Source organism: Stomoxys calcitrans, chromosome 4, assembly GCF_963082655.1.
Source record: "Stomoxys calcitrans chromosome 4, idStoCalc2.1, whole genome shotgun sequence".
NCBI lineage: Eukaryota > Metazoa > Arthropoda > Insecta > Diptera > Muscidae > Stomoxys > Stomoxys calcitrans.
In genome coordinates, this window is record NC_081555.1 from 6,552,711 (window position 1) to 6,567,200 (window position 14,490).

General features: G+C 33.9%; 1 protein-coding gene and 1 long non-coding RNA gene across 43 annotated transcripts in view; one reads left to right on the forward strand and one right to left on the reverse strand.

The window, feature by feature from the left end:
- LOC106082769 (uncharacterized) overlaps positions 1 to 14,490 on the forward strand; it is a 241,901-nt gene that overhangs the window by 76,708 nt on the left and 150,703 nt on the right. For all 3 annotated transcript variants that reach the window (XR_009398085.1, XR_009398087.1, XR_009398086.1), the window contains 2 exons: positions 12,020 to 12,092; positions 12,159 to 12,246. This is a non-coding gene — a long non-coding RNA (uncharacterized LOC106082769). The remainder of the gene's footprint in view (positions 1 to 12,019; positions 12,093 to 12,158; positions 12,247 to 14,490) is intronic.
- LOC106082698 (sodium channel protein para) overlaps positions 1 to 14,490 on the reverse strand; it is a 240,220-nt gene that overhangs the window by 66,661 nt on the left and 159,069 nt on the right. For 14 of the 40 annotated variants that reach the window (XM_059367574.1, XM_059367572.1, XM_059367571.1 and 11 more), the window contains 5 exons: positions 10,553 to 10,830; positions 10,305 to 10,478; positions 8,979 to 9,141; positions 5,238 to 5,425; positions 4,911 to 5,115 (listed from right to left, as the gene is read on the reverse strand). In XM_059367574.1, coding sequence (XP_059223557.1) covers positions 4,911 to 5,115; positions 5,238 to 5,425; positions 8,979 to 9,141; positions 10,305 to 10,478; positions 10,553 to 10,830 — 1,008 coding nt within the window. Of the gene's footprint in view, positions 1 to 4,871; positions 5,116 to 5,237; positions 5,426 to 8,978; positions 9,142 to 10,304; positions 10,479 to 10,552; positions 10,831 to 14,490 lie in introns of all 40 variants that reach the window. The other 26 variants (XM_059367567.1, XM_059367563.1, XM_059367573.1 and 23 more) reach the window with 3 other exon arrangements.

The following is a 14,490-nucleotide window of genomic DNA, read 5'->3' on the forward strand; positions in this document are numbered from 1 at the left end:
TAAATAACTAAGGGAAATAATGAACAATAATGTTAACACATACATATATTTTAGTTTTTACACGATTTAATAAGTTAATATTAGTATTAAGTGAAATGTTAGATTACTAAACATAACTCAAAATACAATTTGAACAAACAACAGTTTTAGGAACATAAAACGAACAAACAACAAAATATCAACACAAATTATACACTATATATAAATATATATATGCTATATAAATTATATATTTATTGTATTTATATATATATATATATATGATCTGAAACAAATGAGAAGGGTAAAATCCACTGTTTTACTATTTGGTTTATAAATTTTGGTTTACTTCGATTGTTACCACTAAAATAATACGTTTTTGTTTTGGGTATATATTTTCTCAAATTTAAATGTGGGAGTATTAGGAGTAGTACTAAATTTTGTTTTTGGAAATAACAACAACAACAACAAGAGAAACTCAAAACACTAGCTCATAGCATGAGAAGAGATATGGGAAAATCAAAATTATATAAATAAAAATTTAATGAAAGAGATTTAGAAATGTTGTTGTTGTTTGCTATCACTAAGAAGAAATGCTTTGTTTTAAGGGATTTCAAACTTCTTAAAAACACAAAATCAAGGCTTCGTTCCAAATTGGTTTTTTTAAAATAATTTTTTGTTTTTAAAAATTGAAATAAAGGAAAATTTAAAGTTGTGACAACTATTCTAAAAAGAATCACACAGACATTAAAATTTTACTTTCGAATTCTTATTGGTTGCTAAAGATCCACAAATGTGCCTTGGTTTAAATTTATGTTGGTTTTTGTTTATAAATTTAGATTTCTATATACAGTACTTGGTTAAAATATTATGGCCGATGTTTATATATTGGAAATTGATTTTTATAAAAAAAAAATATTGATGTATAATCTACATTAAGGTCCTAATGACTCTAGCTCTTGTTTGAGGGGAAGGGCGTTATCTGTTTGAGTTCGTAGTCTTCCTTGGATGTCTTTTTGATTTTTGTGTTGATGTCGCGCAGTTTTGACGAGGGCTAGTTGTTGTGGCTGAGTTGAAGTGAGTTGATCCTGTTAAACGTCTGACTTCCTTTTGAGGCTTGCTAAAAATTGCGTTGGATCATCTAGAATATCTGTGTGAGTGTTGATAACTGTGTCTGACGACCATAGCGGTATGCCTTAAATCGAATAACTGACGCCTAACGGGGGTCTAGGCTAAATTGACATTGCAGCATTTCCCTAAAGAGGAACTTGAGGGGAACATAAGGGAAACAGGTAATCCCTTTGGTGAGAAATGCAAAATTTCTTACAAGATGTTTGACCTTTTTTAACTTATGCCTGAAAAACCAAAAATACTGAATAATACAGAAGAACTATCATTAATGTGCCTAGCTTATTATGAGAGTCAATTTTGAAGACTTTCTCAGTCTAAGGTTTGAATCAGTATAGGGCACTCTAACATATATGCAAACTATTTGCAAGCCCACGGGCTTATGTTCTTGTACACGTACACAACTTTTGTGTATTAGTGTGTGTGCATTTGTCCCTGTTCCTTGGTGGAATGTTCATGGGCAAAATTTGCAACTGCATCTGCACACCACTGGTTTAAGCAGATAAGGTTTCACTTCTTGATGGCTAAACAATCGTTCATTGTAAATAAATTCCTTTTAAACAAACAACAATCAAACGTTGCAATGGCAAACTTCAAATTTGGTCGTTAAGACACTGATGATGCGGAACGCTGCAAACGTCCAAACCACTTGTATATAAATGTCTAAAAGTCAAACAATAAGGAAAGATTGGTCCATAAACTTGAAATATCGTGGTAAAGTCAGTGATGGTGCGGAATGCTTTACGGAGGTAAATTAGAATTTTTACATTAGTGACCCCTTATGTAATGATTGGTGATGAGGACGATTTCACTTATAGTGAAGAAATGTTTCAAAACTAAAAACAAATTTGGCTTTAAAGGCATGGATGATGCAGGACGCATTAAATGAGGTATTAAAGGCACTTCTTGATGAGGTATTTAATCGGCTTTTGTGCATAAATGGTCTCAAACGAACAACAACTTCAAATGTTGTTGTAAAGACAAACGAATTAAGTTGCAAATAAGTCGTAGAGATACTGATGATACGGAACACAATTAACATTCAATTGAGAAATTTTCACAAAACAAAAAACAAATACATAAATAAAAAATCGTTTTGAAAGGTCGGAAATGGCAATTGAAGCAATTAGATGAAAAAATTTTTTAAGTTAAAAACTTTTTTGTTGTAGATCAAAAAATTGGCAAAACAGCATGGATTCTCCCAGACAATACTAAATTCCACAAAAAAACAGAAATAAATTAGACCGAAGATTATTTAGTGATTTGACTACGAACAGGCTGAAGGGCCGATAAACCGGCAACAAATGTCAAAGGACGGAGTTCAGTAGATTCTGAAAACAATCAATTGGGTCTTAAGAATATTAGACGGTCAGCTAAGATAATAGTCAGCTGTGCGAAGGCTTTCACAAAAATCATGTCCGAAGACTTAAACTTAAGTAGTTCTAAGTCAATTTTTAGAGCGCTTATTTGGCTGATAGAAATATCGAAAGAACAGCTGGACTACTTGTTAAAAGAAATGACTCTGGATTCAAAAATTAAATGAACGAATGAAAAATGTTTGGAAAATAAACTTTAATTGGAAAAAAGATTGTCTGCAAAGGGATTTTTTACGTTGAGATTTTTATACCCTACACCACCATTGTGGTACATGGTATTATAGATTTGTACATTTGTTTGCAACGTTAAGAAGGAGAAGAGCTAGACCCATCGATAAGTAAACGGATCGGCTTAGAATCACTTTCTGATTCGATTTAGCTATGTCCGTCTGTCTGTCTGTCCATGTATTCTTGTAATCAAGGTACAGGTCGCATTTGATGTTTTTTGGCTTATTGTACTTTAGAAGAAAGATGTTGCCATCATACAGTATTAGTAACACAGAACAAAGATTTTCCTTAGCTGGGATTTTCATTATCTCCAATAAATTTAAAAAATTGCTTATTACACTTTAGAAGAAAGATGCAGCCATCATTCAATAAAGACGATGTGGACAATGTTTGTATTACAGAATGTGCCTTAATGCTCTTTGACATATGAAAGCTGTATAAGATATTTAGGTTGTTTTATTTACCAGTTTGGAGGATTCACTAGCTTATGGATAAATTAAACGCTCTTCCAATTGAATGCTTTGTGCTTTAACTTTGTGCTGCCAAATAAAAAATCAAATATCTACAAAACAAACAAAATAAATTTTATGTATAAAGATTTCTCGGAATTCATAAATGTGATTTGTCACTCTAGAACGTTTAATCATTGAATAAACATGTTGCGTTCTTCTCCTTTTAGTTTTGTCATTCAAATTGAATGATGCCGCCATATGTTTTAATAAACTGCGATAATATTAGCCGCTTAGCTAATCGGGGATAGCATTTTTCTCCACACAAACTAAGCGAGAAAATCCGCTTAATGGATAAATAAAATACCCCTATTAATGTTCAAACATCATGAAGGAAACGATTTTACCTGTAAGCTAATTTTTTCTGTTACGTAATGTTTGTTGTGTTGTTTAAAAAAAAACTCTTTAAGGCAAAAGATGAATTGTTCAACAAGAATGGTATTTTAATGTTAGTACTAACTGACGTCTTTTCTTTTTTTTTCTTTCGTAGAATTCCTTAAATACTGAGAAAGTCTTGTCAATTTGTATAATAAACTCGTGGAAGAAAATAAGCCCTATTAATGTTATTCTGTGTTGCCGGTAGAGCTCTTAAAGGGTGTAGTAATGTATTTACTGAGCAATTTTGGAACAACTTTTAAAAGATTGATAAACAGATGCAACTGTACCTACTCAGAAATATTCAACGCTCCTTTACAAAAGCTATCTTTCCAATAAGCATCATTTTTCTTTAAATGTGCCTCAGTGGGGAATACAAGTTTTATGGGGGTTAAAGTTTTATGGGTCCAAAAATGTTATTCTTCATATTGTCAAAATCATGATTATAGAAATATCCTCTAGGAAAATATAATGAATGTGTGATCTGCAATGTCGTTTAGCCCGTGTGTGAGAGTATCAAGAGTTTTTGGGGGTGTTTGCCTAACGTCTTGGAATCCCGTGTCAGTGTCCTCCCTAAAGTGTCATTTGCATAGCACTAGTAGTAGTAGTACAATAATATATGCATGTTGTTTGTTTCTTTCTTCTTTCCATCGGTCATAATGCTTTGAGCCGGTACTGTTTGTACACACGCCAAACACATTTGAAGTTCATTAATATTATTCGAAATTCTTTACTTGGATGGATTTTAAAATACAGTATACAGATATATGAAACAACAAACTTCTACATTAACCGTTTGGTACTACGTGTTTTGTTCAAAATATATATCTTCAAGTCAAGCAACTCATTACTGTTATTGAAAGTTATGGATTTTGGCGAATATGTGTCAAACTAGGCTAGGAAAAAATGCTTGAGTTACATAGTCAGCCACCCCCAGCCCAATAGGCCAAGGCCAAGAAGACCAAGGGGGCCCAAAGTGGAATTACTGTTTGATTACTTTTCTGATTTGTGTGTGTTCAATCTAAACGTAACTGAAGTTGAATTGAAACAACACTAGTACGAGTACTGAGCAATTTTAAGTTAAATACGAGTTTGAGTCTAAATTTTGAACATATTCGGAACTGAACTGAATTGAGTAGTAGAGGTATTTTTAAAAATTGATTGATTTGAGGTTTTTGTTTTTGGTTTTTTTTTTGGTATAGTGGGGGGATTAAGTAGTATTACGAGTACTTAGTTGTAGTAGTAGTAGAGTAGTAAAAAACAAGTGGATAAAAACCTTCGCTCCAAATCCAACTGATCTGGTTGATCCTCTCACCTGATGGTTGGTCACTTATTTGATTTGTCAATTTATTACGTATTAACTTAAAACAATCGGCAATATTACGTTTCACCCAGTTCTTAAAACGAGAAATACGATTGAAGGCCTCTGCTATTTTATTGGTATCATTGTCGGCAGTCGGTGCTGATAAACTAGATGAACCGAAATTGGACAAAAGCAAAGCTAAGAAAAGATTAAGAACCTATTCAAGAGATACAAGAAATATCGAAAGAAACATCAGGTTAATAACAAAGTTCAAACGTATAACACAAGCATTTTCCAAATCGAAAGCTCGCTTTCTTAACTCACGGCAAAGATACTTACCACAAGATTGCCGATGACCACAGTAGCCAAGAAGAATGGTATACAGGAGACATCGCCCACATACATACAGTCCCACATGGACTCTATCCATTCACCGCACAGCACACGGAACACTATCATGAAGGAGTGCATAAAATCGGTGAAATTCCATCGGGGCAATTCGTGATCAATGAATTTATCCTTGTGATCTGTGGATCCACCAAGTAAAATAACGAACACGCACGCACGCGCACAAATGCAAAGAGAAAAGAAAAAGCATTAATATTTTGTTTTATCACTAGGCAGAATCTTACAAAAAATATACCACTTAAGATAAAAGCTTTAAGTTGAATAGTAAAAATTAAGCATTTGCTGCTTTTGGTTTATTTATTTTAAGCTACAAACTACTGGCAAAACTCTAGCGAAAAATGGTTGAAAAGTTTGATATATTTGAGGGTGTTTTCTTTTAATTGTGTAGAGAAAAAATTATTTGAGTAAGAAATTCAATATTCTTATACGGTGTCCAAAAGTTTGTTTTTGGTGTTTAAAAAAAAAAAAACTTAAAGAAAAACTTGGTTTTTTGTTGTTATTTTTCGATGTTGTTTTTTACTGAGTACTTACTGTTTTGAAAACTTGTTACGATATTGATTTGATTGTGTGTGTTCAGTATTTTTTATGTAAAGTGTTGTGGGTTTTTATAAGAAAGAGGCCAGATATGGTTTGTATGGGAACTTTAAAGGATTGCCAATTTCAGGTTAAGTTTTATAAAATAATATTAATTTTTTTTTAAGAATTTTAAGTTGTCAAGGAGTTTAATTCTTGTTTTTAAGGAAAAACTAAAACCGATTTTATATAAGTAGATGTGTGTACATATTTAGTTTTAAAAGGCTGACCCTACACCGGTTAGTTACACTGCACATACATTTTCAAAACAGACGGTTGGTAGGACGACGCTATGTCTATTACAGAGCAGAAGAGGGAGGGTAATATAAGATCTATACCGTAGACTGGATGCTGAACTTATATGTGCGTTATCGAAACCATTGAACAAAGGTTGCGCTGAGGGTTGCACTGAGGAAATAATGGGATATTGGATAAATGGAATCTTTCAGATCTATACCGCAGACTGGATAATTAACTTATGTATGTGTTATCGAAACCATTGAACAAAGGTTGCGCTGAGGTAAGTCGGTATGTTGAAGAAGGACAGGAATACCCAGGAAGTGATGAAAAGGTTCTCAAACCACTTGCCAATTCTGAAAACCGTTTTGGGAATAGAAATTTAGAATACGCATTCCCAATAGGAATTGCAATAAGGACGATGAGGCCATTATCACTAAATAAACTCCAAGCGAACCACGAACCCAAGTCAGCATGAACTTGGGATGAGAAGGTTGCGCTGAGGTAAGTCGGTATGTTAAAGAAGGACAGGAATACCCAGGAAGTGATGAAAAGGTTCTCAAACCACTTGCCAATTCTGAAAACCGTTTTGGGAATAGAAATTTAGAATACGCATTCCCAATAGGAATTACAATAAGCACGATGAGGCCATAACCCCTACATGAAATTAGATAGCAGACAAATATGCGGCTGTTAATATCACATATATCCCTTTTATCGTATTGCTGAACTCAGTAAAACAGAGTGCGTAAGTGGTGTCAAGTTGGGAATTGTTGCCGAATTACCAGAACTCTGTGGCCGAATTACCGCATATTTGAATGAGTAAAATCATTCGAAATCTCTCTATTGTAAATTATGTATTTCCTTGTTGAACGAAAATATCATATTTTGGCAAAAGATTGACATTAACTATCACAATTTCATGATGAAAGTAGTCCCTGGCCTGGCGTAAGCCAAAAAAGTATGAATGAACTGTTTGCCTTCATGCACAGAGCAATAGAAGAATTTCTCATACTGATCACTGTAGATTTGTCGATTTTGGAGGGAAGGTCAGCTAGAAGAATTGTAAGAGCTACCAATGTATCCAGAAAAAGTCACAGTTTGGTGCGGTTTACGGGCTGGTGGTATCATTGGACCGTACTTCTTTAAAGATGATGCAAATCGTAACGTAACTGTGAATGGTGAGCGCTATCATGAGATGATATCCAACTTTTTTTGTCCCACAATGCAAGAGCTTGACTTGCATGACACGGGGTTTCAACAAGACGGTGCCACACAGCACGGGCGAGTTTGGTGAACTATTTATTTTTCGGGACCGGTCAATTGGCTTCAATCGACGCATTGGAAGACAACATTGAAGCATTTATTCGTGAGATACCGGCTGAAATGTTGGAAAGAGTATGGCAAAATTGGACTAAGCGGATGGACCATTTGAGGCGCAGTCACGTACAAGATTTGCATGAAATAATCTTCAAAGATTAAATTATATCGACCGTACTATCGATTCAAATAAAGATTTTATGAATTTTATATGTTTTTTTTTTAACATTCCTATAGCTCCTAAAAAATCACCCTTTTCATGCAGGCGTATTTTGATATGCGTGTCCTACCTATCCTTTTCCTGTACTCCCTTTTACTAGGTTATCGGTTTGGGACTGCACGTCACTAAACCTAATATAACCCACATCTTCTAATGTATACTGACTGTGGCAACTGCTCCAAAATATATAACGACTAATAATAAAACATACTTTTCACACCCGAGTCCCGTTAACATATCACTTCAAGCAAAGGGAAGAATAATATGGATTTTTTTTAACTTTACATTTTGTCTTTTTCTATAAATTGATAGCTTCTATAAAAAAATTGACTCAAAGGCCAATTGACGCTTGATTACTATTCAATAAAATTATTTTTTTTATTTGTCTGTTTTGATCAATTGTTAATTTACTCATCATTTTCTGAAATAAGTTTTAAAAATTTTGGAATCAGGTTCACTGCTACTGATGTTTTGTTTGTGTGCATTCAAAATATTCTATTGCATTAGGTTGTTTTTGGTTCTAAAGAAATGTAGTGTAGTTCATTTGAAAATCCTTTTTTTTTTGTCAATAAAAACTGGTGTAGGGTTTACCTTTTAAAAATCTAAAGATTTTATTATATGACTGCCTTAAAGATAGTCTTGGTGATGAATTAGAAAATTATGGAATGAAACTATAAACCAGCAATTTCTTTTCTATCTATTACAACTAATAGATCAAACAAATAAAAAATCACAAGAACACAACACAACACATAAGTTGGAACGATTACATTGAGGACTAGTTTTGTGTGTTTAAGAGATTTACATTAATTGAGAGTTCAATGCGAGATGTGGTTGTATGCTTAAAGGCTGTATAAGGGTAGTATATTGATTATTGAAGTTATCAACTAGATGTATAGGGAATTTATTTATTTTCATTGGATGTAATGTATAGCTTTTGAAATATTTGAAGTCCACAAACACCACTTTATGCATACTACAAACTTGTTAAAGTATTATCGTTAACTGTAATGTTGAATATGTATCCTTGTATTTTATGTCGGGGGTAACGAAATGTTAACGACTAAAAAAACAGCCTTCTACAAAATTATTCTAAGATATGTAAAATATACAACATGTATCAATATAACCATCAATGTATAGATATTTTTGCTACAACTCATGAGTTATAGTTTCTTTTAATAATTCTTTTTTTTATAAAACTTCATAATGGATATGGCTTACACTCTTCCACTACAAAGCCAGTCCTCTTTGCTCTACATATTCCCTTAACGTTGATCTTTGAACTCTGATCTTATAATATGGTTATAATATCTACTTACCAATATAGTTCTTTCCGAAAAGTTGCATTCCCATAACGGCAAAGATGAAGATGATAATGCAAAGTACAAATGTTAGATTACCCAATGCACCCATAGTCCGGCCCATAATTGAAATGAGTAAATTCAGGGTGGGCCAAGATTTTGCCAATTTAAATACACGAAGCTGTTGTTGTTGAAGATGATGATTTGATATTGATATATTGGTTGGTTGATTGGTGGATGAGCCCAAAGTTACAGATAATGATGGTGGGTTTTTTTTTTGGGTATTTTTGTTTTTAAAGATGTGGCAGTGGTGTTTAAATACGAAATTAATTGCACAGGTTTTTTGTTTGATATAGGTTTTTGATTTTTGTTTTAAATAGAAGCCGGGCAAAGCGTAGGAAAAGTTGAGTTGGTTTGTTTATATATATATAATATGTAAAAAAAATATGGAAAAAATTATTAAAAAGAAAAATTATCATTAAATTAAAGATTATTTAGAAAATATACATATATATTATCCGGTAAGGGTTAAAGTTAAAAATCAGAATAGGCGCAGTTTTCTCATGCCCATACATAGTGAGACATGAAGGCAGTTTGCTTTGGGAAACAAAAAATTAAAGGACCATAAAAAAGAGAACTTGAAAGCAAGGCATTTGCTTTATCTCTGCTCTTATTTCAAAGGATAAATCCAGCTAAGGTTAAAAATATGGGGGGTGTCAAAAGGGCTCTCAACTATATGTAATATATGTATATATATAAAATTGTTAATTAATAATTCTGATAGATATGTATGTATATAGTAAACGTGCTTTAAGCTTTTCGATTGTTCTTGACAATATATTGTTGGAAAAAATAACGTGAGTCGTTAAGGAAAAAAATTGTAGTTTGATTGTAGTTGTTTTAATCAAAAAAGTTTCAAAATAGGCATTGTAGGAAAATTGGAATATTTTGTGGCTATTATAACGCTGGTGGCATATTGGCGTTTTCTCCTTAATACCTGTATAGTTTTTGCCAAACAATTGCATGCCCATGACGGCGAATATGAAGATAATGATACACAAGACGAAGGTCAAATTGCCTAAGGCGCCCACCGTGCGGCCCATGATGGATATCAATAAGTTAAGGGTGGGCCAAGATTTGGCTAATTTGAAAACACGAAGCTGGAATTTGGCGTTACAGTTAGTGAGGTGTAAGTGGGTGAATCAGTTAGTCAGTTACATAGGATATTCTGATTTTTGTTAAGGGATTTTTTGGTTTTTTTGTGTCTTATTTTAAAACGTTTCTTTTTGCTGCAAAATATAGGGAGGAGACATGTAAATTATGTTAAGACCAAGAAAATCTTACCAAACGGAAACTTCTTAACACGGACAAGCCCTGGACTCCCTCCAGGCCCAGCTCCAGTAAAGACAAGGCAACGATAATGAAATCGAAAATGTTCCAGCCCTCTTGAAAGTAGTATTTCGGACTCATGGCCATGAGTTTCATGCTGGCTTCAATGGCGAATGTGGCAGTAAAGAACTAGAAAATAAGGGAAAATATTTATACTCCAATCATATGCATGAATCATTTTTCCTGCTGCTGCTTATACTTACGTAGTTACCACTTTTGAGAACCTTTTCCAATTCTGGGTTCATGTCATGATGATCCATGGCCATAAACATTGTATTGACCACAATACACAGCGTAATAAAGAGTTCCACAAAGGGATCGAACACAATGAATGATACCCATTCCTGAAATTTTAACCACACCCAACAACAGTCCCATACACAAAAGATCTCTATGCCTTTCAGTATATACTCGAGGGCTATGTCCTTAAATGTGGGACCATCTTCGTCATCGTCCTCTGTGGGAAAATAGTAAACGGAGACTGAATCGTACAATTTGGCATTAGTGAATTTTGACATACTTTGACTCTGCCAGTTTTTGTTTCAACTTCGATTTCTAAATAATGTCAATTTAATTTCAAGGCAAAATTATTCTCTTTGCTTTACGTTTAAAGATTAGTTTTAGCATTTTTTTTCTTGCTTGGTTTTCTAATTAAAAGGAGGCAAACATTTATAACGAGCTTTAGAAAGAGTAACAGAACGTGAGAGAGTGTACCAAAGAGACCCTCTTTTTGTTCTTATCTCTTTGTTCTTATCTCTTTGTTTTTTTTTTTTTTTTTGTAGAAAAGGGGGTTAGATTGATAGTGGCAAAAACTCTAGCGCAAAACACATTTCACACAAATTGTTTAGATTTTTTTTGAAATTTTATTTTCAGGTGGGGGTGACATTGACAATTGTTCTAACAACAAAACTAATGCTCAACACACATTAAGAGTTAACGAGGCTTACAAAAAATAGTTTAGCTAAGCGGCTGTTTTACTAATTTACTGTTTTTTTTTTTAAAAGAATACACACAACACATTTAAAGGCTTGAAATTGGAGGCAAGGGGAATATAAGGAACAAGTGAACGAGTACTACTACAAGATTATAGTTGCTCTAGGCTCAATGCTACAAGGTTTTTCGACTAAACTAACAACGTTTTGTGTTTCAATAAGGGTTGGCGAATACAGAGCTAAATACTTTCTCTATCGATTGTGTGAACAAAAGCCTAACACCATATACAAACGCTTTGATTTTTTTCGGTGAATAAATTTTCCTAAAACTATATTACGGCTATAATTAAACACCATTATTCAGCCGAATACTTTTCCTAAATTTAAGTAACTCTACAAAAGAGATAGCAATTGACTACAAATACGTGCTTAGGCACTTTTCAATGCGGTATACAGATTCTATTTATTTCTACTGGTCCTGTACAGGACAATATGATTGAAACAATACGCTACTTTATTTAAAGACTTGCTACTAAGTAGAATATACTCCAGCGGAATTTTTATTGTTTAATTTTTACTATAACGTTGAAATATATTTAATTTAAATATAAAGTCCATAAATTTTTTTTTTTTGTATTTTTAACCTTAAGTTTTAATCTTATATATGTATTAATAAAAATTTTATTTCTCCTCTTAATACAAATTGGGTTAATCAAAAAATTATCTCTTTCTTTCTAGTAGCATAATAAACTTTGCTGAGAAGAGGAAACTAACAGTCCTGGACCTAATTTCAATGATATTTATAAGCATGGTAAATATTGTCTGAAACCTTATTCTGGTACCTTTTTCGATGATTCTTTTATTGCATTATTTTCAGAAATTCCCATACAATATGATTGAAGAAACCGTTTTCTGGTAAGCAACAATTCACTTCAAACAACCAGAGATCAATGATGTCCCTGAAGGTAAGTAAATCGTAAGTAGATACATGTAGAATAGGGAGATGTAACCATTTTAAGACAACAAAGTTCACATTAAAGAAATTCAAGCAATTTAAGTTAAAACATTCGAATATTAGGTATCTATATTGACGAATTATTTTTAAATTTTATATTCACCACCATAGGATGATAGCTCTTATCAGAAGTTTAGCCACTCTGTTTTTCCACCTCGAAGTAGGGATTTAACAATGTTCGTCCCCTTTGGAAATCCCAATAGCATTCGAAAGATTAAACCAATCTACTTTTTATTGCCTAAATAGGTCTTTAGGGACTGCAGATGGCTCAAATCGCCTCGAAATAGGGATGTAACAATGTCCGTCCCCTTTGGAAATACCAATAGCATTCGAAAGAATAAATCAATCTACTTTTTATTGCCATACATTCGTTAATGGGCAAATTTGCATTTGCATGACTGGGGAAAATTTTATGCGTGTTTACTTGTTATCCCACCATCATAGTTTGGGGGTATACTAATCTAGTCAGTCCGTTTGAACATCTCGAAGTATTGATCTTCTAACTTTAGGGTACGAGTTTATATGTATTTATGATCGTTTTAACATTCTGTGTTGCTCTAGGCATGTCCGTCCTTCTGAACGTCTGTCAAAATCTCGAAAGCATTCGAACGAATGTTGATATTCGTTATAATTTCGCACACATTATTTTATTAATGAAGTTCGTTAGGGATTGCAAATGGGTCATATCGGTTTAAATCACCGGATCTGACTTCTTGAGCTCCTAGAAGACTATAATTTCACCAGATTTTATACGTATAGTACTTGTGCTCTCCAACAAATTCCTCGGAATTCCAGCAAAATAGGCCTATAAATTTATATAGCCCATAAACAATCCAATTGCCGGTTTTGACTTATTTAACCCCAATAAGCCTCAACTTTCATCCATCCCACCCAGATAGGTCAATAAATAAATAAACAACCCCCAGACAAACAGCCTTAAATTTCATCCGATTATAATGAGATTTGGTTGAGGCCACCGCCTTTGACGTTGAAAGCCAGAAAAAAATTTCAGTGGTGGTTATCCCTTCCTAATCCTGGCCTAACATAGACTTTAATAGGTTAACGCTTTGCTGTCGCTTGCTAGAACAGGCATCTCAGTTATTGTGTCCATCATGGCAGGCCACTGTCGGATTGAAAAATATGCTGAAAGACTAAAGGTTGCCAGTAACGAATTTGCCGTAGTTGTGAGGGCTTCGAGGAAGAAAAGACTGCAGAACATCTGATGTGTGTGTCCTGCAATGGCACTCCTTCTCCTGCTCCACTTTAGGTTTTTATTGCTTTGAGAACTTGTCTTATTTAGAGGGTGTGAACATTCACAAGTTGTTGGGCTTTTTTAAGCGATCTAGATGGTTCAAAGGAAGGAACTTCTCTTCTTCTCCTGTTCCTGTGATATCACGAGAACGAGTAGGCTAAGTGAGTGAGTTTGAATTGCAACTGCAACTTAAACCTAAAATCCTCTAGGGAGAACCGGATCGTTACAAAACGAGGGAGTGTAAAAGTTGATGAGCAAAGCTTTCAGAACACATAGAACTACGGGGACACTAATACAGAATGGGTGCTGCAAGTGACAGCGTAAGTGGCGAAGACGACAAGACCCTGAAGCATTCCCACGCTGACGGTGACGGATGTCGGTGTTTTTTTTTATTAATTGTTTTATTTAAAATTTTTCCAATATTTCGATTACCGCCGGTAATCTTCATCGGGGAATGGAAAACTAAAACGATTATAGATATAGATAAAGACAAGTTGATTTCTATTGTTGCATTGAAATCGAAATTATGTGTTCGTTTGTCCAAAAAATGTAACCCCACCACTGGGTGGGTGGTTCGTTTGTAATGATGTAATGGCCTACAGAGAGTGGCAAATTTTGTATATCTTACACCGTGCCAAGTCGCACTTAAACTCAGCGGTAATCATTCAAGCAAATTATGTTTCAACAGAAGAAGACAAAATTTGTTGAATATTTGGAAAAAAGCGGCGTAATATTAAGAGTAAATATAAAAAGGTGCAGAGAGTGAACGCGCTTTATTTAGCTAACGGCATATTAGATGCCTTGCCTTCTATCTATCCTATCTATTACCTATTATTTGGTCGAAATGACGACATATGAACATATGAACCTGTTCGAAAGAGAATGCAAAAAGTGTAACACTATGAGAGGGCTGGGACGATAGTTCCTTACTGTTGTCCCATA